General features: G+C 37.4%; 1 protein-coding gene across 2 annotated transcripts in view; it reads left to right on the top strand.

The window, feature by feature from the left end:
- The window catches only part of CCSER1 (coiled-coil serine rich protein 1), a 1,252,026-nt gene that overhangs the window by 202,334 nt on the left and 1,023,173 nt on the right, over window positions 1-26,519 (top strand). For both annotated transcript variants that reach the window (XM_080677357.1, XM_080677358.1), the window contains exon 4: window positions 21,988-22,081. In XM_080677357.1, coding sequence (XP_080533483.1) covers window positions 21,988-22,081 — 94 coding nt within the window. The remainder of the gene's footprint in view (window positions 1-21,987; window positions 22,082-26,519) is intronic.

Genomic DNA, 26,519 nt, shown 5'->3' with positions numbered 1-26,519 from the left:
CTGTTTTTTGAAAGAACTCAGGAGTCTTAGAACATGACAATCAGAGCCATTTAAAATGTTACATACAATTACAGAAAGATGATGGTTGGGCAAATAATATATTTTGGAATATAGTAACTACTCTGTATGTTACTGAAAAATTTATGTATGTGTGCCTGTGTAAATTTCTTACTATTAAGACATATGTGTTTGCTATTTCTTTGAGATATTAGGAAGAGATACATATGTGCAGCACTTTTAAACTTAATATTGCTGTGCTCCTTTAAAAACTTGAGGATCATCTGGTATGTGAAAATTTTTCTAGTTTATTTGATGCAAGTTAAAAAAAAATGTAGCAGTATCCTTTTTGTTGTTGAATGTTTTTACTTAATCTTAGAATCTTTACCTAACAAATTTATTTATAAAACCTTAGTTAAAGAAACATAAAATGTTTTATGTTCTTGTTTATTTTGTTTAATTTTCAAAAATAAAGAAATTAAAATCTATTCAAGGAAATGAGCCATGTGGCGTAGACATCTGCCATAACATTGACCTTCAGGGTGTCTTGGCTGCTCTGCCTGACCCGGTAGGTGCCTGCCTCTTTCTTCATAACTCTAAGTTGTTCTTCCACATTGGCCACCTTTTCTAATATAGAAGAGAGTGTTTTTAATTAAGGTTATAGGAACATGAATGTAACTTTTTAGAACCTCTAAAATCAGATCTCAAAGACCATAAAAAGTACATTTATTTTCATTTATTTCCAGAAAATTTACTATATATAGTAATTTTTCACACTGTAAAACCAAAGCTTCAAGAAGGGGGATAGCGATCTTGAATTAAAAATAAATTATTTCACATATTTCACATGCTTTTGGACATTGACATTTCAGCTTTTAAGAGTAAAATCGAACATTATTCAAAATTCAGCATGCTCTATATACCTTTTGTGGGGAATTTGAAAAACCACATAGACTGCATTGCATTCTCTTTTCCAGCATATTACACACATTCTTTTAGGAAAGCTCATTTTAAATTATCCTTTTCGGAGGATAAAAGCTTTTCAGATTTTTCCTTGTAGAAATGATTTCAAAAGCTTTACCTTTTGCACAGAGCATTTTAATCGTGGTTGCAAAAGATTCTGCAGGTTTAAAGCTCCTGCTGTTTTTCTTATTGTTGTTTTTATTATATACATTTTTCCCTTGGAATCATGTGAACTTGCAGAAGATGGAACATTTAATTTTGACCATGAATTATTCAGAATTGGTTTTCAAAATTGACATTAGTTTAAATGGCTTAACATTTCCTTTACTGATTCTTAGATTTTCCAATGCAGCTCATAACACTAAATTTCTTAGCTGGTACAAAGCTTGATGAATTAGCTGCTACAGCTGTTGCAGAAAATAAACCCAAACCTTGACTATAAATAACTGTCTAATTTTAATCTTAAGTTCCATCAACATGTAAGGTACAGATGCATATAGTTTTATTGTGTGTGATCATCTTGACTACTTTTTCAGGGAGCCCCTGGGAGCAAATGAACCCAATTAAGCTTTTTAAAATATCCCTATTTCAAGAAATCCATTGTCCTCCCAGAAAATAATCCTTATGTTGAATTTTTTTAAAATAACAAATTTGTGAACTTTAGAGATAAATATGCCCTTTAAGAATTAGTCCTTTGGGTCAATTTTTTAATCATTGCTAGCAACTATAATTAAATATATAACTCAAATTTATTTATAAATAATTGCTATGCTTGAACACAACACATGGTATTTTACATGTTTTACTTAATTTGAAGTAGTGAGATAACTTCATTATTCAAAATATGAATAGAGTTTGTACATATTGAAAACTAGTAATAAGCCAAGGAAGAAAACAATCATGTTATTAATTTAAAAGCAGTTATGAAACATTAATAGTTACAAAAATACTATTGTTTTTATTATCATTATAATGCTTGGAGTAATTTAGAGTTACAAGAGGTCTTAGAGATCATTTAGTTTAACCTGTTTTTATTATGGATGAACAGACCTGGTTAACTTAACAGTACCATAAACTAAAACCAGTGTTAGGATGAAGGTTATATCACAGGTCAAATGAGACCAAGAATTTGCTTGATGGTAATTATTTGATGAGAACCATGTGAAAAACCATCCTGTGATGATTGCATGTATCAATTTACTGTAAATTAATGTGGGTGACTTAGAAAAAAATGAATGTGATTGGAATTAATTTAGACCACTAATGAATAAACTGTTCACCATGAAGTTGTACATCTGAAAGAGAAAACACAAAAATAAATTACAAAATAAGTATTTAAGAATGCCTTCACATATAAAGCCATACAAATGGGTCTCTGCAGGCTAACAACTGTTCAACTACTGGTGAATATTCAAATTTGAACTCTTTGTATATAGCTTGTACTCTTCAATTGCTATATATTTTCTGAGCCCTAGAGGACCTGGTTTCTGTGATCAGGAAGCTGAAATTCTTCCTTGGAAAAAGCATGTTTAAACTGAAAATTAAAATGCACAACCTAAGGCTTATGCATCCATATAATTCTATGTTCTAGTCTAGGTAATATTGTCAATCAAATTTTGAAAGTGGTATAGATCAGCTTGAATGGAGCAAAAAGAAAACATTTAAAATTTGAGTAGCAATGAGATAGTAGGTAATGGGAGAAGAAAACAGTATTTTGAGAAGGATGATGAGTGGTGATATTGGAAATGCTGATATTCTAGACATGGTTATAGCTATCCTATCTAATAAAAGAGTAATATGCAAGTTAACCATCACTCCACTACACCCACCAGCCACGCCTACCAGCCACGCCCACCATCCAATGAGAGCGAATATGCAAATAAACCCAATAAAGATGGCTATGGCCACAGAGAACAGGAGGGAGGCTTGGGTTTCCCTGGCAATGGAGGAAGCCAAGCTTTCCACCTGCCCTTGCCGGCCTAGGCCTCCACTCAAGGCTACAAAGTTTCAATGATAGAAGATACATAAAACCAAACAGAAATGGCGGCAGCCATGGAGCTGGAAAGAGCAGGAGGCTAGGGTTGCCCCCGGTAATGGAGGAAGCCAAGCTTTCCGCACACCCTGGCCAGCCCAGGCCTCGCTTAAGGCTACAAAGTTTCAATTATAGAAGATACATAAATCCCCCCAAAAATGGCTGCCACCACGGAGCAAGCAGAAGGCTTGGCTCCGCTCCAGGCTACAAAGTTTCAATTGTAGAAGATAAATAAACCCCAGATCCCAGGGCCTCTGCTTGGGTTGCCAGGGGGCGTGGCTGGACCGCAAACCACCACAGGCCCCTCGCCCAGGCCACCCTACGCCCCAAGGGAACCCCCACCCTGATCCGGGACACCCTCCAGGGCAAACCAGCTGGCCCCCACCCGTGCACCAGGCCTCTATCCTGTCTAATAAAAGAGTAATATGCAGATTGACCATCACTCCAACACACAAGATGGCCACCCCCATGTGGTCAAAGATCCTGCCCCCATGTGGACACAAGATGGCCACCACAAGATGGCCTGCAGGGGAGGGCAGTTGGGAGGGATCAGGCCTGCAAGGGAGGGCAGTTGTGGGTGATCAGGCCAGCAGGGGAGGGCTGTTGGGAGGGACCAGGCCTGCAGGGGAGAGCAGTTAGGGGTGACTAGGCCTACAGGGGAGGGCAGTTAGGGGTGACCAGGCCTGCAGGGGAGGGCAGTTAGGGGCAAACAGGCTGGCAGGGGAGCACTTAGGCATCAATCAGGCTGGCAGGGGAGTGGTTAGGGAGTGATCAGGCTGGCAGGCAGAAGCAGCTAGGAGCAATCAGGAAGGCAGGCAGGCGAGCAGTTGGGAGCCAGCAGTCCTGGATTGTGAGAGAGATGTCCTACTGTCCTACTAAATGGGCAGTCGGACATCCCTCGAGGGGTCCCACATTGGAGAGGGTGCAGGCTGGGCTGAGGGACACCCCCCCCCCCCCCCGTGCACGAATATTGTGCACCGGGCCTCTAATAAGTAATAAAGTCCTTTGTCTCTGACCCAGGATTATTATGGCATATACAAGCATAAATCAAACTGTGGTAGGCTAACTTGCTAGTTTGTAAGTAATATAAAATCTTACACTTTTTAAAGTTCTTGACAGTTTTGGTATGAGGATGAGATGCTGACAAAGTCTTTAGTTTTGGAAGAGAATAGGTGAGAATCCATAAACAGGATTTGAAGATATTCTGCTGGAATTGATAGCAAACATGTTGACTAAATTATATAGTCAACCAGGCAATTAATGATCCTCTACTCCATTGCTTTTTAGTAAGGAGGAATTGTGGAAATGTGGTTCCAGATAAAGTACTGGGGAGGAGGTATAAAGAGACTTAGACAGTGCTGGGAGTGTAACAAGCTCTCCTCTCCACAGGCAGGCAGGAGCATTTTCGTTCCATTATGGCTGTCAGTCCAAAGACCCCCACTAAAACAATTAGAACTAAGATGTTTCCTAGATGAACAGAATTCCACCCCCTTTTAGAAAACAGTTACAGAATCTTCCACATACACTGAAGATGAAGGTAGGTGAAGTCATGACTACTATAAAGAGAAAATAGGTGAATTATTACAACTTTAGCTGGTTTACTTGGGAAATGAAAGTTTATTAAGAATGACAATACTTGGTCATTTTAAGGCTCAATGCCTTTTGTAGTCTACCAACCTTAGATATATTTCAACATGACAGTAAAATATATCAGAGTTTTTTAATGGGTTGTAGAGGCTGTAAGGGTGTTTGACTCAACAGGACTGTCATGGAAAACCATAGATGAAGCATTGACTAATATTCAGGCTCATACTGCTGTGGATTAGATTTACAATGCTAATGAAGGTGGCCCACTCGATAATGAGACATTGACTAAAAAATATCTAGATAAATTCTTGCACTCAGTCCTGCTACCCAAGGTAATTCTCATAGCCTTTCTGATGAAACCATGTAAGGACTTAAATGCCATGACAATGGGGCAGCAACTGTTACGCAATCATGTAGACTTCTTAAAAAAATTGTTGCTCTGAGAGTCAAGTCCAAGTCTGCCAAAGAATCAGACCCATGGCCCTTGCATGAATATTAAATTAAGGATCAGTTTGCCTGAAATTTGGTTTCAGTAGTAATAATACGCCACTCAGTATTGGGTTTTAGAAGTTTGTTTAGTTGACCCACAAGCCACTGCCACACTACTAAATATTGGAAGTGGTGGGAAGACTTGTTTGATGACATGGAACCTAGACCCAATCTAAATAGCTTTAAGGAGAAAGATTGTGGATGAGACCAAAATCTCCCTGTTCCCAAGGGAAAACAAAGATCATGATGATCCATCTGAACATGCTGAGGAACTTTAAACAGGAAAGGGATCCCACATTTTATGGTTATGTTATATAGAGATATTCAAGTCATTTTTATTTTTATGATCATATGGGGAAGGGGCACCAAAATTCAACAGATGAGATTTGGGCAAGGTTCTCAAAAGGAGCAAAGCGCTAAAGTCATTTTTTAAAGTAAGGCCCTTTGGGAAAATTCAGTATGTTGCTTTTGTGACTGTCACTTCTGAATACATAGTAGAAAATTGATTTGCATATAGTTTCCTGTTCCACAAGTGCTGGGAAAAAATCTCCCAATAGGAATAATGCATGAGAAAAGTGTTAATCTCTTTGGGGCCCCACAAAGTAATTACTCATCTGAGCTGAGATCTCTATTGATGATGATTTTGCCAATTAGAGGACCTGGCAAAGGGAAGCAGCCTCCATCTGATAGGCACTCCTTGGGGTTTTAGTCTTATTGCTGCCTGATAGGGTTTTAATAGGTACTCCTTTTGAAAAGCAGCTACTATTTTGCTACTGAGCTTTTGTGATTCTTGTGATTCTTTGGCCTGATATTTCCATTTTGGGGTGGATAACTAAAAAACCAATTAGATGGGAAGGGCACAATAAGCCTTGCTTGTCAAATGGAGTATTCAAGAATGCCATTGGCCTGGCCCTAGGGGCATCTCATCTTTATTTTTTTTTTAATTTCTTTATTGATTAAGGTGTTACATATGTGTCCTTATTCCCCCATTACCCCCTATCCCACCCCTATCCCCTCACCCCCCCCTGTTGTCTGTGTCCATTGGTTAGGCTTATATGCATGCATACAAGTCCTTCAGTTGATCTCTCCCCCTAACCCACACCCTCCCCTACCTTCCCTCTGAGGTTTGATGGTCTGATCTATGTTTCTCTGTCTCTGGATCTGTTTTTGTTCATCAGTTTCCGTTCATTATATTCCATAAATGGGTGAGATCACGTGATATTTATCTTTCTCTGACTGGCTTATTTCCCTTAGCATAATGCTCTCCAGTTCCAAAAGGAGTTCTTACCATTTGCAATAGCATGGATGGAACTGGAGAGCATCTCATCTTTAAATGAAAAAAAGTAGCACTCAATCTGTTGGGGGAAACTTTCTGCCTCTCTCTACTGCCTGAAGCAAATCTCTTAATAGAGCCTTGATTCAGAGTTTCTCATAAATGCCTGGGCCTAACACACTGATTTGGCCATACCTTTATGTGCTTTGAAACTAATCTGTGTCATATGTTCTGCTTTCCAAACTTTTGTAGTGCTCCTTTTATGATAAAATCCACTAGGTAATGGTCTGATAGTTAAGATAATGAAACTTCCACACTCCCTATCAATCTACAGCTGTCTGTTGTTGTATTGGAATTGCCTGCTCAGTAATTAAATCAGAGGTTTATTCACTTCACCTCTTCCTGGTCAAAAAGTCTTAATAAGAAAGTTTGGTCATTGAGTTCAGTTGTTCCTGGAGAGGGATCATTTCCTCTCAACCACTGCCTGACAAAAGGGGGGAAGGAGTTATAAAGACATATTTTGAAAATTTTGGATTTTGCCTGTTGTCATGGTGTGTCTCATCTTTCCTGCGAAGGCAACCTCAATTTGGCCTGATTGGTCCACCCTCTGGGTAGCATCCCAACCAAAATGGGACCTAAAGGATTCAAACATAATTTTTGTTCATCTACCTGGAATCCTTTGTTGAATTGACATGCTCTTAGATTGATTGAGTGCACTATCCTCAGAGAGGTCCACATGAAGCATATGAGTGACACATAGTAGGTCTCTGTAGGACTTAAGAATATGCCTTTGTCATCTTTCACCTTATTGCTTCCAGAAGAGAGGGTTGGGAACAGAAAATAGGTAAAGTATAACTACTACAATGGGACATGGAGAAGTTTATGGTAGTAGAAGGGGAACAACAACTCTAGAATCTGGAGAGAGAATAACCAAGGAAATATGGGGAAGGAGGGACATTAATCATCTTTCTTTTTCAGAACTATACCTGTTTCCTTCCACATGAAGGAAAACACCCTGGTGTGGCTCTTTCAAACGTAATATTACAATAAACTTAAATTTAAATGAGTGCTGGGTCTACCATGTCCCACCAAATGGCTATAACTACAATTTGATTACATTTCCCTTTATAACCTTACTGAGAAGTCTGTTGGTTACAGCAGGGATGGCTCCAGTTTTTGCACCTCAAAAAAGAAAGCACCTGCCAAACTTCCTGATATCTTCCACACCCAGATTTTCACAGTTGTCACTCAGTCATTTTTATAGCTAGACAAATGCCACCTGACTGATGCCATGGGCATCAAGACAGGTTAGATTGATTTCCCTTAGGCAGTCCTTTAGAACAAGGACTAGATCCAATTACTTGAACTTAACTCAGTACACAAGACTTCCCAGCTATCTTGGAGGCCACATTGAAGGTACTGTCAATCTGTGTCCCACCCCCATTTTTGAAGGAGTAACACTTGTTAAAAACACTTGTTTCAGGGGCACCCATATGTAGCTGTGATACTTTATTTTTGTGTGTGGAAGCAAGTGATTAACTTGCCTCCTTTCTGAAAACATGTACATTATAGGGGTGGTCATAATTGACTTTCAAGTATTTAAGGAAACACATACCAGTAGATCATGTAGCCCCTAGATAACTGCAGAGATTGCCTGTCATTACTGAGGGATTTTCAAAGAGGAAGAAGTGACTTGTTATTAATATGCACTGCATATGCAGTTATCCCTACAGTGGGAATCACCAAATTGAAAAGTAGTATAGAATTTCCCCTGCCTTCAGCTGCAGTGATTAATGGCATGACTTTAGTTCTTGAAGGCATTCAGGTCATACTCAACTCACTGACAAGGATAGTTATGGATGATAGATTTGCCATAGACTTCCTCTTTGCCTGCCAAGGCTGACTCTGCAATCTTTAATACTTCCTGCTGCACCTGGGTTAATGTCTTGGGTCAAGTGAAAAGGTCAATGCAGAAAACCACGTGGTTTTTATGGCAGTTTCTGATCGGTTGAAGGATTTGTTCAGCTCTCTGGGTCTGGGACCCTGGGGGGACATATTTCAGTTTGATTTTGCAAGTCAGCCTCATATTGTTGCTTGGAGTCTTATTGTGAGTAGCCTTCATTAAATGCTGTATGGAACAAATGGGATGGATTTGGTCTCAACCTTGGTCAATCGAATTAATGAGATTAGACAACAGAGTGTTGTAATGGAAAATTTTTTCAAAAAGTTAACACACCATTATCCAAGATTTGCATTCTACCTGAACCTCCCAAACAAGGTTTGTTTCTCATCTTAGAACCCAGTGTATACATAGCTATCACCTGGATCTCTTTGTGTTGATTTGTGGTAATTTGTGCTTAGGAAATTATCACCAAAAAATGCTGACATTCCATCTATTGCTTTTAGTGTGAGTAATAAAGTTCTTCGTGTCTGACCCAAGACTTTTATGTTTTCTTCTAGCAAACATAAATCTGTGGTAGGCTAAAGGTTAGCTTGCAGATAGGGCAAAATCGTAGACAATTCACACATACTTCTTCATAGGTAGATCCATTATACTTGAAATTATAAAATAATATTAATACGTTGTCAAAGCTAATTTTCAGAGAGGAGATTATATCCCACTAACATTTATGACTAGGTAAAAAAATCTAATTTTTACTGAAATTTAGCTCCATAAAATGCTGTGCTATCCAAAATCTGAACATGTACCAAACTATAAGTATGAGCTGGTATAAGGGGCTAGATAAATTGTGTATAATTTGGGTAGCAGGATTCTAAGTCATTCTACAGGGAAATGGGTTATGTCAGCAACATATAAGAGCCATGGTCTCCAAGGAAAATATCAGTAGCACATAAAAAACTGTCAATTTGTTGAAAAAAAAAATTACATCTGAAAGATGGAATTAAGCAAAATAACAAGAAAATGATTAAGAAATAGAAACGGCTAAAATTTTAATAAGACTTACATTAATCAACTTGTGAATATCATGTTCTACTAAGGTGGAGGAAACCCAATGTAACTCAATGTAACATCCTATATAATAAAGAGCTAATATGCTAATTAGACTGAACAGCAGAATGACCATCTGGATGACCTTCTGCATGACCTTCCAGATGAAGACAGGGCTGTGAGGGCCAAGCCCCTTGCATGAATTTTGTGCATCGGGCCTCTAGTTTCTAATAAATTAATAGTAACCGAGATGAGTGTTTTTAATGAGAGTAACAAAATATAATTGAAAAAAAATAATTAGGCAAAGTAACTGTGGATGGAAAATCTCCATAGAAATTATTTGTAATTACATCTTAAAGCTAATTTTTTTCATGAAAGTAGGAAAAATAATAGAAATATCTTATTTTCTGTCACTATTTTTGTTTCATCTCTAATTTCTCCTTGCCATTTAACTATTATTTCTGATAAGCAGGTCTGACTTTCATTTACAGAGAAAGGACTTAAGTGATCCAAAGCCAGGTTGCACAGTGAGAATTTCAAGAAAAAAAATTGTGTGCATTCTCACTATAATCTGCATATATTTGGCAGATGATAGGTTTAAACTATTTCTGATTGCAATTTGGAGTTAATCTTTATATCTTCAGCATCTTTTGATAATTACTATTTAAGAAAGGGTCTGACTGAAACTGCATTGAAACATAAGCTCTTTTACCCCTTTATTCTATGATATCCCAAATATGCCTAAGATAATGAATCTGGATTTCACAGCTTAGAATTGCAACAAAAATCAAGAAGTATTTTAGTATTGCCCTAACTGGTTTGGCTCAGTGGATAGAGCGTCGGCCTGCAGACTGAAAGGTCCCAGGTTCGATTCCAGTCAAGGGCATGTATCTTGGTTGTGGGCACATCCCCAGGAGGAGGTGTGCAGGAGGCAACTGATCGATGTTTCTCTCTCATTGATATTTCGAACTCTCTATCCCTCTCCCTTCCTCTCTGTAAAAAATCAATAAAAATATATTAAAAAAAAAAGTTAAAATAAGTATTTTAGTGTTGAAAATTTGGACCTGCTTGGGGACATAGTTGTCTATGTTGTTATTACCAAACTAGAGGCCTGGTGCAATCCATGCACTTGGCGGAGGGTCCCTCAGCCCGGCCTGCACCCTCTTTCAGCCCAGGAGTCCTCGGGGGATGTCTGACTGATGGCTTAGGCCCGCTCCACCAGCCGTGAGCCTGGCTTCTGGCTGAGTGGCACTCCCCCTGTGGGAGTGCACTGACCACCAGTGGGCAGCTCCTTCACTGAGTGTCTCCATCTGGTGGTCAGTGTGTGTCGTAGTGACCAGTTGTTATGTTGTGGGGCTGAAACCGGTTCTCTGAGAGGTCCTGTATTGAGAGAGGGCACAGGCCAGGCTGAGGGACCCCACTGGTGCACGTTTAGGGCCAGGGAGGGACGCGGGAGGTTGGCCAGCTGGGGAGGGACCATGGGAGGGCTCCAGTGCATGTCTGGCCCATCTCACTCAGTCCCAATCAGCCAGACCCCAGCAGCAAGCTAACCTGCTTGTCAGAGCATCTGGCCCCTGGTGGTCAGTGCACATCATAGTGATTGGTCGACCGGCCGACTGTCTTCCCCCTGGTGGTCAGTGCATGTCATAGCGAGTGGTTGAGCGGTCCTAGCATATCATTAGCATATTATGCTTTGATTAAACGGCCAACCAGATGACCTGATACTTAGCATATTAGGCTTTTATTATATAGGATAGTAAATCAGAAATTTACAGAACACATTTGATTTTAATACAATATAGACATGGATTCTTGTACCAGTGAATTCATATTATTAAATTCTCTCTACAAGGAAGAGTAATGTATCCTATAACTTAAATATTTAGTAACTTAGTGTTACCAAATCTCACTTTTTATTGTTTATGAACATCATTTAAAATGTACAAAGCAAAAGAAAAATTCTATGAGATTTGAAACACATTATAAAATCCTCTTAAGAAAGTTTGATACGCAAAGTATATTGCCAGTATGGGAGTCAATAATGCCAATGATTTTTTAAAAAGTAGTAGAGACATGGTAAAGATACAAACACCAGATCATTTATGGTCTATTATAGAGGGACAATTATTAGTATACTAGAGGCCCAATGCATGAAATTCATGCAAGAGTAGGCCTTCCTTCCCCCAGCTGCCAGCACTGGCTTTCCTCTAGCACCTGGGACCCTGGATTTCCTCCGGATACCAGCAGGCACCCAGGACCCGGGCTTCCCTCTGGCTGCAAGCAGGCACCCAGGACCTGGGCTTCCCTCACAGCCTTGGCTTCGTCTGGAAGGTTGTCTGGAAGGATGTCTGGTCTAATTAGCATATTATGCTTTTATTATTATAGACTAGAGGCTTGGTGCAAGAAATTTGTGCAAGGGGTGGATCCCTCAGCACAGCCTGCACCCTCTTGCAATCCGGGACCCCTTGGGGAATGACCGGCAGTCGGACATCCCTCACACAATCCGGGACCACTGGCTCCTAACTGCTCACCTGACTGCCTGCCTAATTGCCCCTAACCACTCTGCCTGCCTGCCTGATCGCCCCTAACTACTCACCTGCCTGCCTGATTGCCCCTAACAGCCTCTGCTTTGGCCCCCGCCGCTGCTGCTTCATCTGGAAGGACATCCGGAATTATGTCCAGAAGGTGGTTCAGCTGTCCAGTCTAATTAGCGTATTATGCTTTTATTATTATAGATTACAGAACTTAAAGATAAAATTAGGAGAATAGAGAGCATATGAAATAAGCATAAAAACAGAATGAAAATCTGTTAGTTAGGATAGACCAGCCTATGTACTATTGAGAAATAAACCATGAAAAATCTTAATAGCTTCAAACACACAAAAAAATGTGTTCTTGCTCACACAAAATCCAATGTGAACCTGGCTCTCCAGGGCCACTCTCCTTCATGTTATGACTCAGAGACAGTGTTAGAGGTTATACAGGATGGATTTAGGGTCAACACCTGTTAACATGGCTCTAACATAGCTCCAAGGGAGTCTGTAATATGTAGTTTAATAACATCTACAAGACAAAGTTGAAGATATGGGGTTATGAAACCAAAAAAATGTTTTCCTTCATGTCTGATAACCATGTGAAGCATACTCTGAAGAACTTGTCTGGTCTTTTGGGTATGAGGGATTGAAATGCCATCACATACATTTTGAATATAGGGGCAGGGAAATTGTGGCATATCACAGAGGAGCCATTTGTTTGAAACAGTGAGGAGTACTTGTGTAAATAAGTTAGGAAGGTATAATGGGAACCTTTGGAATAAAGATTAGCAATTTAACTTTCTACAGAAAAATGGGATATATAGGGCATGATATAAGAATCTGAGAGATATTCTCAGAATTATACTAAAAGCATTGCTAATTGTGATACAATTCTGAATGTATCAGAGTGTGGTTAATCAAAAAGAAGTGATACATCATAGGGCACATGTATGATATAGCTGAAGTGAGAAAAATGATAAAAATGGAATCCTCTCCTCTTATAAAAATAACTATGTTAAATTAATCTTCAGATAATAATTTTGATAATTTTTAAAGATAGTATTTTATTACTTATCTAGTGGCCCAGTGTACAAAATTCGTGCATGGGGGGGGCACCCTCTCCAATCTGGGACCCCTCGGGGAATGTCCAATTGCCAGTCTAGACCGGCAGTCGGACATCCCTCTCACAATCCTGGACCGCTGGCTCCTAATTGCTCACCTGCCTGTCTGCCTGATCGCCCCTAATTGCCCCCCGCCTCTGCCAGCCTGATCGCCCCTCACTGCTCACTGCCTCTGCATGCTGGCCTGATCTCTGCATCTCTTCCTCTGACCTGTGCCCTTTTCCTGTAATAAATCATAATGGTGAATGCAGCTTTCAATGAGTTCTGTAAGATCTTCCAGGGAATTATTACATGTGTCCGTGCTTTTGGGAACACTCCAAATTTGCTCTTGTCAAAAGTACGAGCAGTTTGGGGGACTGTGGCCTTAGACCTTGCATTTTGTCTAACTTTGGGAAGTATACTATTGTGGAAAAGAAGCTCATAAATTTTAACATTTTAGATTTGGATGGAATTACAAAGAATAACTATTCTAATATTTTATTTTGGGGAAGAACATCAGGCAGGTTATGATTTGCTTCAATTCACAGAGATGGTTTGGTGGGTGGGAAAGGATTATCAATCGCAATCTTTTGGGTTTCCCATTAAACTGTGTTATGTAATATAAGATTAACATCGTAAATATTATTAGATATATTTGAGTTCTATTTTATAAATAAAGTTATCACAATTCTTAATTTATACATTAGTAAACCATTGATTAATTTCATAGTATACTATATACAAAGATAAACTTAGAATAAAACCTTAGGCTTAATTATAAGAAAACTATGCATGCCTAAAAATACCTAGTTTTCTTCAGAGCCTCTGTCTTCATCTGGGAAATATCAATTTACTTTGTGATTAATACTATTGTCACAGGTTTAATGAATTTACATATTAGGTTTTATTTGGCTAATTCTAATTCAGTGTATATTAGAATATCAAAGTGATGGGAGGCTCATACAATTTTCAGAATCATATATACTTATAATGATGAAAAATAAATATTTTCAGTGAGGCTAAAATGACAGCTTTAAATAAAGCACATGTCAGAAATTTAAATTAGTGTAGGGTTAGCAATTAAGAGCCCTTAAATAGTCCTTGGTATTAAATGTGTGCTTTCTCTGGATAATATATTTTCCTCAAAATATCTAACAACAGTTTTGAAAAATTGATGTTCTAAAAAGGAAACTAATGCTCCTTAATCATCATCAAAATAGTTTAGCAATAAGACATCTCACTTTCAGATAATGAAATGACATATTATTATAATATCATATATAAGCTATTATGAGGTAAAATATATTTTCCATACCCTCTAATGATACAATACTAGAGAATCTGAAAGTGTAAGAACTCTCTGCTTAGAATCAGCACAAAGAAGGAGACAGCACAAAGAAGGAGACAGTCATATATGTTCTGAACTTCTCTTGCAGGAAGTACAATGAATAGTCCAAATCATTGTCTTCTAGACAATTATACTCTGCTTCATGTGGGTACAATTAGTGCTCTTATGTTCCATGAGAACCAGCATATATTGCATATAAAAGGAGTTTTTTAAGAAAAGCTTTTAAATGTTCCTAACATTATCAAGAAGTGCTTTTCAGCACCTGTTGTAAGTGGTGTTGTAAAAAATGCCTGTGACATAATAAAGTTTGAATATGTTACCTTGTATTTGCTCTTTAGACATTTAGAGAAAGGAAATAGACTCAGTGCAATGAAAGGAATGCAAATGGGATTTTCAGAAAACAATCAGTAAGTGAGTTTGTTATAATAATAAAATTGCAGGAAGCAATGTTAAAGAGGTAGATAGATCATATAATACAGTTCTGAATTATAAGAGTTTTAGTATTTATTCTGTAGACACATGCCATTGACATTTTTACATATGTTAAGACAATGAGGACATGTGTACAAATGAGTCCTTTAGTGAGCGCAATCCCAGAGTAGTGTGCAGAAAGCACTGTAAGTGAAAGTTGAAGAATCCGTATGTTTTTTGGCAGAATATTAACAGGGACACTAATTAAGAGAAAATGAGGTATACTTCATAACTTGGAATTCTCAATTACCCTAGTACACAAAGAAGAATGAACACTAGAAATTATGATCTCTCTAAAATCTCTCTTGTTTATAAAATTACTTGTGATGCTTTTGACAATGACATAATCTGAAGTAGTCATGTTTGACTCAAGAAGATGATATCTGTGACAATGATTCTATTTTGTCATGAAAATAGAATGCAAAATATTTCAGGTTTTTCTTCTCCATGTTTTAAATGATGAGAAGAAAAACTATATAATCATAAACTAATAGCATTCATTAAATTTTAACTTTGAATGATGTATTTTGCCAAATATGTAATATATTTACAATCCCTAGTTTTCTATTTTTATTTTAAAAACAAAAATTAACTTTATTTCCTTACATAGTTTAAAATTAAAATGTTCAGAGTTTAATTTTAAATTGTGTGTGAATTCAAATTTGGCTTAAAATCCATGTAAAATTTATGGTTTTATGAATCTATATAAATGTTAACTTTTCCTAAAAAGTGAAATATTATAGCATGATATTTTAGTTTTAGTATTTTAGTGCTGTGCAACTTGGAATAACTTATACCAACAATAATCTTTTATCAGTATAGAGGGAATAATTAGCAAGTTGGTATAACTTTGTGAATCTTGTTTGCTAAATATTTCACAAGTATAAAAAATACACAGTGACAAAACAAAATATTGTACTATATAGAAATTTATAATGGCATTTTTTAATGACTAACACAAGAACACCATTTATATTTTCAAAACGTATGTTTTTGTATTTGTAGTGGGAAACCTTATGAGTGAGGGTAGATTAAGAAATAAGACAAATTTTTGAAAACATTGATTAAAAATATATTTTGAGCTATACAAATCCATAAGGTAACTGGGAAAGAGCAAGCTGTATTTGGAAGTGCTTTATTGCAGCTGTGTTGAATGTTAAAGGTAACTATCATAATTATTAAATACTAGAGGCCTGGTGCACGAAATTCATGCACAGGTGAGGGGGGTGTCCCTCAGCCCAGCCTGCACCCTCTCCAATCTGGGACCCCTCAAGGAATGTCCGATTGCCCGTTTAGGCCCGATCCTGGTGGGATCGGGCCTAAACGGGCAGTCGGACATCCCTCTCACAATCCAGGGCTGCTGTCTCCCAACTGCTCACCTGCCTGCCTTCCTGATTGCCCCTAACCGCTTCTGCCTGCCAGCCTGATCACCCCCTAACCACTCCCCTGCCAGCCTGATTGATGCCTAACTGCTCCCCTGCCAGCCTGTTTGCCCCTAACTGCCCTCCCCTGCAGGCCTGGTCACCCCTAACTGCCCTCCCCTGCAGGCCTGGGTCCCCCCCAACTGCCCTCCCCTGCAGGCCTGGGTCCCTCCCAACTGCCTTTCCCTGCATGCCTGGTCGCTCCCACTTCCCTCCTCTGCCAGCTTGGTCACCCCTAACTGCCCTCCCCTGCAGGCTTGATCGCCCCCAACTGCCCTCCCCTGCAGGCTTGATCGCCCCCAACTGCCCTCCCTTGCAGGCCTGGTCCCTCCCAACTGCCCTCCCCTGCTGGCCTGATCGCCCACAACTGCCCTCCCTTGCAGGCCTGGTCCCTCCCAACTGCCCTCCTCTGCTGGCCATCTTGTGGTGGCCATCTTGTGTCCACATGGGGGCAGGATCTTTGACCACATGGGGGCAGCCATCTTGTGTGTTGGAGTGATGGTCAATCTGCATATTACTCTTTTATTAGATAGGATAGAGGCCTGGTGCACAGGTTGGGGCCAGCTGGTTTGCCTTGGAGGGTGTCCCAGATCAGGTTGGGGGTTCCCTTGGGGCATGAGGCGACCTGGGCCTGTGGTGGTTTGCAGGCCGGCCACGCCCCCTGGTGACCCAAGTGGAGGCCCTGGGATCTGGGGTTTATTTATCTTCTACAATTGAAACTTTGTAGCCTGGAGCGGAGCCAAGCCTTCTGCTTGCTCTGTGGCGGCAGCCATTTTTGGGGGGATTTATTTATCTTCTATAATTGAAACTTTGTAGCCTTAAGCGGAGGCCGGGCCGGCCAGGGTGTGCGGAAAGCTTGGCTTCCTCCATCGCCGTGGGCAACCCTAGCCTCCTGCTCTTTCCAGCTCTGTGGCTGCCACCATTTCTGTTGGGTTTATGTATCTTCTATCATTGAAACTTTGTAGCCTTGAGTGGAGGCCTAGGCCGGCAAGGGCAGGTGGAAAGCTTGGCTTCCTCCATTGCCGGGGAAACCCAAGCCTCCCTCCTGCTCTCTGTGGCCGTAGCCATCTTGGTTGGGTTTATTTGCATATTTGCTCCTGATTGGCTGGTGGACGTGGCTGGTGGGTGTAGGGGAGTGATGGTTAATTTGCATATTACTCTTTTATTAGATAGGATGCTTCCTTTATGCAACCAGAAATCAAAACCAAATAACTATTCTTAGAGCAGTAATCCTATATAATAAAAGCCTAATATGCTAAGTGTCTGTCCCGTCATCCGTTCAACCAATGAAAACGTAATATGCTAATGATATGCTAAGGCCACTCACCTGCCTGCCTGATTGCCTCTAACTGCCTCTCCCTGCCTGCCTGATCGCCCGTAATCACTCTGTGTGCCTGCCTTATTGCCCCTAACTGCTCACCTGCTTGCCTGATCACCCCTACCTGCCTCTGCCTTGGCCCCCACTGCCCCGGCTTCGTCCAGAAGGATGTCTGTAGTGATGTCTGGAAGGTCATTCAGCTGTCTGGTCAAATTAGTGTATTACGATTTTATTATTATAAATTTTGTAGAGCTATTAAGTTTTTATTTACCAGGGAATAGGAGACTATTTCTGTGTAGTTACCATGTCTGGATATTTTGCTAATTTATCAAATGTCTGAAACACACAGATTGTGCACTTATATTATTAGTGTTAATTAAATGCTGGACTCCTTTTCCATTTGGTTATTATGTGTGATCATTAGTGCTGATCAGCCTTTTCCATTACTGATAAAGAACCAGTGCATTTGATGCAATTACTTTACTTACAAGTCTTTCCTAATACAGATGAAAATACATGCCTTCATATTTTAAATGTATGTATAATTAGAAAAAGAACCCCAGATATTAAGTATTTATTAAAAACAATGGAGATATTCCACCCTGTTTACAGTTTTGTATATATATTATTAGTGCCTATTTATATCCTTCATATTAACGTTTTTGTTTGTGTATTCTGAACTCTGAACCTTCAGGAGACTCAAATTATTTTATTTAGCCATAAAGATTTGTATTTTTTGACATTCATAATGTCAGAAATTAGCCAAGTAACAGCCATTTAGGTGACTTTCCTTAGCCTTTCAAAACTGCCTCTGACTTTTTATTTTAGATAACCCTTGATTTCTTTCTGGCAACAAAAAAATATTCCAGAGATATTCTGGTTGACTTGTTTCTTTTTCTTTTTCTTTTCCTTTTTTTCTTTACCTAATAACTAAGGAGTTTGGTTCTTTTTTGTTGGTGGATATTGGATAACAAGTATCTGAATTATCCATATGTGCTGGCAGAGAGCAAAACTATTTTTGCTGCTATTGATCTCTTTTAAGGAGAGATCTGAGGAAAAACATATATACACATACACACACACACGCACACACACACTAGAGGCCCGATGCACGGATTTGTGCACCAGTGGGGTCCCTCTGCATGGCCTGCGAAAATCTGGGGAAGAGCCAATCCCACTATGGAGCACACTGACCACCAGGGGTAGCTCCTGCATTGAGCATCTGCCCCCTGGTGGTCAGTGCGCATCATAAAGACCAGTCGACCAGTCAACCAGTCGCTGAGGCTTTTATTTATATATATACTAGAGCAGTGGTCGGCAAACCGCGGCTCGCGAGCCACATGCGGCTTGTGAGCTGCTGTTTGCCGCTCTGTTGACTAATGAGTTTGCCAACCACTGTACTAGAGGCCCAGAGCGCACAAAATCGTGCACGAGTAGCTTGCTTCCGCTTGCCTCAGCTGGCCACCATGCCCATCACCACTCATAGCTCGCTGCCCAGCCCTCTGCCACTCTTAGCTCTCTGCCACTAGTAGCTCGTGCCCCACCCTGCCTGCCGGGAGAGCCACTGCTTGTTTGGTTGTGACTGAGTTACGGCATGACGGCCACAGGCCTTTTATATAAGAGAGATGTTTATGAGTTCACATTGATTTTTCTTCTGTAACATATAATTTTGCTGCATCTTTTTTCCCTTTATTATGAGGTTTCACCAGCTTCAAAGACTCTGACCCAAATTAATAAGAAAGTTGCTTAGTAAGCAAGTTCTCAAAGCAGGCAATTTAGAATGAGTAGGTTTAAGAATAGTTTATCTAGACCAATAGTAAATGTCAACGGTTATTCTAAATGTCAAGGGTTACTTACAAAATAAGAATAAAATTGAAACAATCTAGTGAGTTCTCCAAATTTAATTTGTTCACTTTGTTGGTGTTATTTTCTTTCTTTCTTTTTAAAAATATGTCTTTATTGATTTTAGAGAGAGGAAGGGAGCGGGAAAGAGAGATAGAAACATTGATGAAAGACAAGCATCGATTGGCTGCCTCCTGTATGCCGCTACTGGGGATTGAGCCTGAAACTGGGGCACGTGTCCTGACTGGGAATCGAACCTGTGACCTCTCAGTGCATGGTACAATGCTCAACTACTGCACCACACTGGACAGGCTGGTGTTATTTTCTTAAATGTTGGAATAACAGTGGCAGGGTTCTTAAGTATTTCCTTGTTAACTTTATTTTTTTTTAATTGTGGGTGGATCTATTAACTGTTCAAATTCAAAAGAAGGTTGAAAATTCTAACCTTAAAGAGATTACATATTCCTCTAGAGTTTAGGAGCTGCTGGAACCACGAACCAGATGACCTACTATTATGGTATTTTTCTTTTCTTTTTCTTTTTCTCTTTTTGCATAGACTTACACTGATCACATCCATGCAATGAAATCCAAGGTCCCTGTGATAATAGCATTTGCATGTTGCAATATCCATCACCAAAAAAACCCTTTTCTCATTTCTATGAAAGGGCTCTGATCAGCAATTTGGTTAAGATGCCTATCTTGTACTATCCACAGATAAACACGTACAAACAGATTTTGGCCCATGTAAGAACCTAGTACCCATCCATATGACCTGATTTAACTGGAATTTCTTCTGAAAAGATCATGTATTATTTTTAAACACAATCATGTTCTAACATTCTGGGGGGTTAGTACTGGGGTTAACACTTTAATATGTAAATTTTGGATGGAGACAATTAAGGTCATATTATTGGTCACTGAAATCTAACATCCAAGTATAAAATTATTTAGGCCAATTTGAAGCTGGATAAATTGTTACACTTTCATTATAAAACGTTGTTTTTACCCTTGTATAGACTAGCAGATTAAGATTCTCCCATTTGGATAGTGCTTAATAAACACTTAAATAATATTATCTTTACAAAATTTCCCTTCTTAAAACTCTGTCTTTTTCACATTTAACTTCAATTATGTTTCTTTTGTCATCTCAAGTCCAAACTTTTTTTTTAACATATTGAGGTTGGCAGCTTGTCTTTTGATGCCTATATCTTATAACATCTTTTTGATGCTATATAAATAAGCAACTTACTCTCAGGAAGCTATCCCTACCACAGTATATTAAAATGTTTACAATAAACAGTGAATTTTTTTATAGTTTAAATTACTAGTGACCTTGTAACTAATACAGATATACTACAATAAAATGCAATACAGTATGATGCAATACAAAAGAATTCCTTGTAACTTTCATTTGTAGGAAGAAGTACTTAGATTTTTAAACATCTGTCACCTTTGAAGCTATTGTGCTGCATTTATGAATGACACATTTCTAAAGTTTAATAATGTTAATTATATTTTTTATAACGAGTAGTTTATTTATAAATTATAGTATCCTTACTTTAATTCTGAAGAACTAAGCATGTGACAATATCATTAGTCTTTGCATAATGAATATTTACTTCTTTAAATACGAATTATGGTAACATTCAAATCAATGGAAAAAGTGATTGGAGATTTGGTATCATTTAGTATTTAGGTTCTTTTTCTTGCCCTATTTTTTTGTACCTTTGTTATTTCAATCTTAGTCTCTAAATTTTAGTTCTTGCTTTTCTTAATATATTTACCATCTATCTGTATACACAAATATGCAAATCAATCATTTATTCCTTTCTCCAAAATTCTTATCTCAGCATATCACTTCTCAATATACCCTACTGGTTTAATTAGCTATTTGCCTTGAGGACTTCTCAATATACCCTACTGGTTTAACTTAGCTATTTGCCTTCTTAAAAAGAAAGAAGGAAGGAAAGAAGGAAAAGAAGGAAGGACACTAGCTCTGATGGTCATAGCATTATGAAATTCAATAGTTAATTTTTAATCTAATTGATATTTATTTATTTCATTCATCTTTTCTAAACTAGCTAATGTTTGAGAATTGATAACTGGATCCCCACTTCCAAGTGTGTTCTAAATTAATGTCTCACAGTTGGCACTGTGTACAATATTTGTTTGAGAAACAATTTATTAAATGTGTCAGAAGAGTGTTACATAGATTTGGAAGATAAATATTAGAAAAATAATCCTGTTTCAGTTCACAGACTTTTACACATTTGTAAAACCTTGTATCCTCTTTGTTCAATGAGTAAAAATGTCACCTTTCCAACAGTCATTATAAAAGAACTTTTGATTAAAACAAATAATTTCCTGTATTCTAATATATTTGATATCTGCTCACATAGATATTTCTGTTTAATTCTACATATCTTTTTAAAGCCAGCAGGTAAATAATTGGAAAAGTTAGATTTTTGTAATAATTCTTGGAATTTTTATTGGGCTGGTAATTTTAAAGATAGTCAGATAACTTCTGGGTATCAGTTAAAACGTTTCACTTCTAATTTGAGAGGTTGTTGGTTGTTGTTTTGCTTCACGGCATCTGTGTGTGAATATTTTCTCAGTTTTTCCGTGTTTTGGTCTATAACCATTGACTTTGCTTTTTCTTCAGGATATTTTGAATAATTTGGGATCTTGTGAACTAGATGAAGACGATCTAATGCTTGATCTGGAATTATTAGAGGAACAGACTCTTCATCCACCTGGTAAGTATGAAATAAATGCACACCATTGTACAATTCTTTCCTTGATAAGCTATCTATTGTTTAGGCGGCGTTCATTCTTTTCAATCCCCAGTTTGTGCAAGGCACTTGCTCTGCACCATGGACTCATGGTTCTGGTGATCTTAAAATATATTATGAAATGTAAATCTTTTTGGAAGAGGATTATAAATTTTAAAAAATCCTGTAAAATAAAAGTTGTTTAAAAGACCAAAATCCACATTAAATGCTTAATGAAATAGTTAATATTTTTGGAGGAAAATAATAATTAAAATTCAATTTTTAATTTACTTTATATAACCAAAAGGAAGGTTGGTGGATCTGGATTTACTGTTTCAAATCTGTCAACATTCATGTTGATGCAATAAAGTTGACCTCAAAATTAATAATTACCAATAGCAACCACAAATACATGTTCATAAGTACATATATACACATAAATAGAATTATAGTATGAGATAAATTCTTGTTGAATGAAGTAATAAGGGAGCCCATTATATTAGTAATAATTTAAATTTATATTAAAGCATAAAATGTCATGTCGCCTATACCAAAATTACTCCCTTTGAAACTGTTATAGGAATAAATTATTCCTTCAAATTTAGATATTTGACTACAAAGACAAGCTTTTATTTACTTTTTATTATGAATAACACCTTTAACACTATCGTTTTCAAGTCAAATTAGAAATAAAATTAAATTAGAGCTGAGAAATTTTGGATCCTACTGCATACATATATTTGAGAAAATCAGCCTCTTGGATTTTAGTGTCTATATTTTAAATATTAGCATTTAGATATAATTTTCAGTTCTAATATTTTGTGATGAATTTTTGTTCATGGAGTATTGTTATTTTTAAGTAATGTCATATTAATAGTTGTCAAAAGAAGGTGATAACAGTGTTTATAATTTTTGCACTTGCTTTTACATTAATATTAATAAGAAGTTACTTAAACATAGCCAGTGTGGTTCAGTTGTTGACCAAGAGGTCATTGATTCAATTCCTGGTCAGGGCATATGCCTAGGTTTTGGGCTCAATCCCCAGTAGGGGGCATGCAGGAGGCAGCCAATCAATGATGTTTCTCTCTCATCTATGTTTCTATCTCTCCATTCTTCTTCATTCCTATCTCTCTAACAATTAATAAAAACATAGCTTTTTTAAAAAAAGAAGTTAAATTATTTAGTTGAGTACCAAAAGAATAACTGTTTCTTGAGATATTCTTCCTGCAGTTGATTTGAAAGATATTTTTTGAAAATATAGATTTTTCTCACTTTTTTGCAGATAACTTATACAATTTTGTCATTCATGTTTATCATAAAAGATTTACAAATGGTGAAAATGGAGGGAAATTTGTCAAACTCTCGCAAATTTGTCAATTTCTATCAAGACTATACATGCATTTACCTTTAGATACAACTGTCCACCTTCTAGAAATTTAATCCTAAATCAGTGGAAATACAAAATAATGTATGCAAATAATGACTCATTGCAAATTTTTGTATTTGCAATAGGACACTTGTTGAATATACAGTGGTATAGGAAGCAGTAATTATAAGGAATATTGAAAGTGTCACTGTGTGCTGTAGAATGATTGTAAGGATATATTGTTGTTGGAGAATGTTACAATAATGGGTTAGACTGGCAATACCTAAACCCACTAATCAATCTTAATGTCACTAAAAGTATAACAACTAGACATTCTGTCCCTCTTAATGCCTAGAGAAGCTCATAGTCCCACCACTTCTGTCCACAAGTACTTACGTCTATTCTATTGTCTTGGTTGAACTATGATTTTATGGGAAATATAGGGGTAGGTCCAGCAGCCAAATATAGAATGTGGGGAATTCTAGCTGATAATTGGACTAGTTTCTTCAACAAAGAAATGGCACTATAAAAAGGGGGGATAGGTATTGTAGATAAAAAATGACAAATGGAATGTAGGCATTCATGTTGAAGAACATAAAATTACCATAAAAATATATTTCTGAGTTAACCAGAGAAATTTGAGAAATAATTGAATTGTTATTTATTTTGGGGTGTGGAAAATCTTTTTTTTTTAGTTTGTATTTAAGGAAAGCTATAGGGATGCATGGTTAAAACAATATGATATCTAATATTTGTTTTACCTACAAATTTGGAGGTAATAATAGATGAAACAAAGTTGGAAAATTATTGAAAACGATCAATGCTGAGGTGAGAGGTTTATTCATTAGTCATAATATTTTTTTATTTTATGCACTTTTAAATACTTTACAGCAAAAATAAAACCAAGTAATAATTTAAAATGATTATAGATCGTGTAGCTATCTCAGTTATGTTTGGTAGGCAACCATGATAAAGGGTAAAAAATTACTTAAAAACATAAAGGCTTAACTATTTGTTTGGGAACAAAAATGAACATTTTAAAACTCCAGTTTCTTTTTTATAGCTCTGTACTTCATTAAGTTATTGTAAAGAAAATAATGATGTAGTAAATACTATGAATCTCCTGAGTCTACTAAGATGAAGATAGCTTGGTTAAAGCCACTAAAGTGCTTAGTAATCAATTTATTTAACCAAATTGTTCATAAGACAAATAGTATTATATTGCATATACCATTATGAAATGCAGTGCTGCTAAATTAGATATTCCTTATAGTGAATTGGCTTATTTAATGTGGCTTAATAAATTGTCCTTGAAACCCTGTTTTACATTGGATGCCATATTATAGGTTTTGAAAAAGCCCCAAATATTTATTTAGCACATTAGCTCAGAAATAAGAATTTCTAGTAACTTTACACAATTTATTTTTTTATTAAGAAACATAACTAAAAATCTTTCCAGAATATAAGAAGCATTATTGATAACCGCTATTGATAAAAGTTAATACTAAACATTCTGAAATAATGGTTTAAATAAAAGTGATTTTCAAAAGTCTGAAACTAAAATAATGATACCGTAAATTCTACTACTTACATTATTGTAAATCAGTAAAGGATTTTTAATACCTTTGCTAGTACAAAAAATATCTGCTTTTAGCTATAGAGTCTTATTAAAGCAAAGATTCATAGAAGTTTATAATAAGGCCAAGTTAAGTTTTTTTAAAAGATCAGGGAAGTGTTTTTGTTTTAAAACTATTAAGTCAAATATCAACTGTACCAGTTACTAATGCAGACTTTTTTCAATAGATGGAGTTACACATATGTTGATATATATGCGATTTGATATGTATGCTATTTTGTTGTAGTGACAGCAGGCTTCAAAACTTCATATGTCAAATTTTCTGAAGGTGTTAACATCATAGATATTTTTATGCTTAAAAATGTGGAATTTTGTGCCAAAAAAAAAGAGCATTTGCGGGAAGTTTTAATTCATTACTTTATTTTGAAGAAAAGCGCTGCTGAAAGTTATCGTATACTTCAGGAAGCTTATGGTGAACATGCTCCATCTTAAGATACTTGCGAATGCTAGTTTAAACGCTTTAAAAGTGATGATTTCGACGTGAAAGACAGAGAATGTCCAGGTCAACCGAAAAAGATTGAAGACCAACAATTACAAGCGTTATTGGATGAAGATGCATGTCAAACTCAAAAAAAAACTTGCAGAAAGATTAAACGTTACTCGGCAAACAATTTCCGATCATTTACAAGCAATGGGAATGATTTTAAAGGAAGGAAAATGGGTGCCACATCAACTGAATGAAAGACAAATGGAAAACCGAAAAGTCATCACTAAAATGTTGCTTCAACGGCACGAAAAAAAGTCTTTTTTTGCATGGAATTGTGACTGGCGATGAAAAGTGGATTTATTTTGAGAATCCCAAATGCACAAAATCATGGGTTGATCCAGGCCAACCATCAAGATCGACTGCAAGGCCAAATTGCTTCGAAAAGAAGACAATGCTCTGCGTTTGGTGGGATCAGGAAGGTGTGGTGTATTATGAGCTTCTAAAATGAGGTGAAACGGTTAATACTGATGGCTACTGACAACAAATAATCAATGTGAACCACGCTTTGATCATGAAACGACCTGAATGTGCCAGAAGACACGGCAAAGTAATTGTGCTTCATGATGACGCACCATCACACACTTCAAAACCAGTTAAAGAGACGTTAAAAGATCTTGCCTGGGAAGTATTAACCCACCCGCAGTATTCACCAGACCTTGCTCCTTCAGATTACCACTTGTTCCGATCTATGGCACACACACTTTCTGAGCAGCACTTCAAAACGTATGAAGAAGTAGAAAATTGGGTCTCTGAATGGTTTGCCTCAAAACAAGAAAAGTTGTATTGGGATGGTATCCATAAATTACCTGAAAGATGGGAGAAATGTGTAGCTAGTGATGGACATTACTTTGAATAAAGGACTTTTGATGTTTCTCTTGAAATTATCGTGTTTTATTTGATTACAAAATCCACATTATTAACTGGTACACCTCGC

Source organism: Plecotus auritus (genome assembly GCF_963455305.1).
Source record: "Plecotus auritus genome assembly, chromosome: 1".
NCBI lineage: Eukaryota > Metazoa > Chordata > Mammalia > Chiroptera > Vespertilionidae > Plecotus > Plecotus auritus.
Note: the sequence above shows the minus strand (reverse complement) of the source record. Positions and strands in the feature narration are given on the sequence as shown.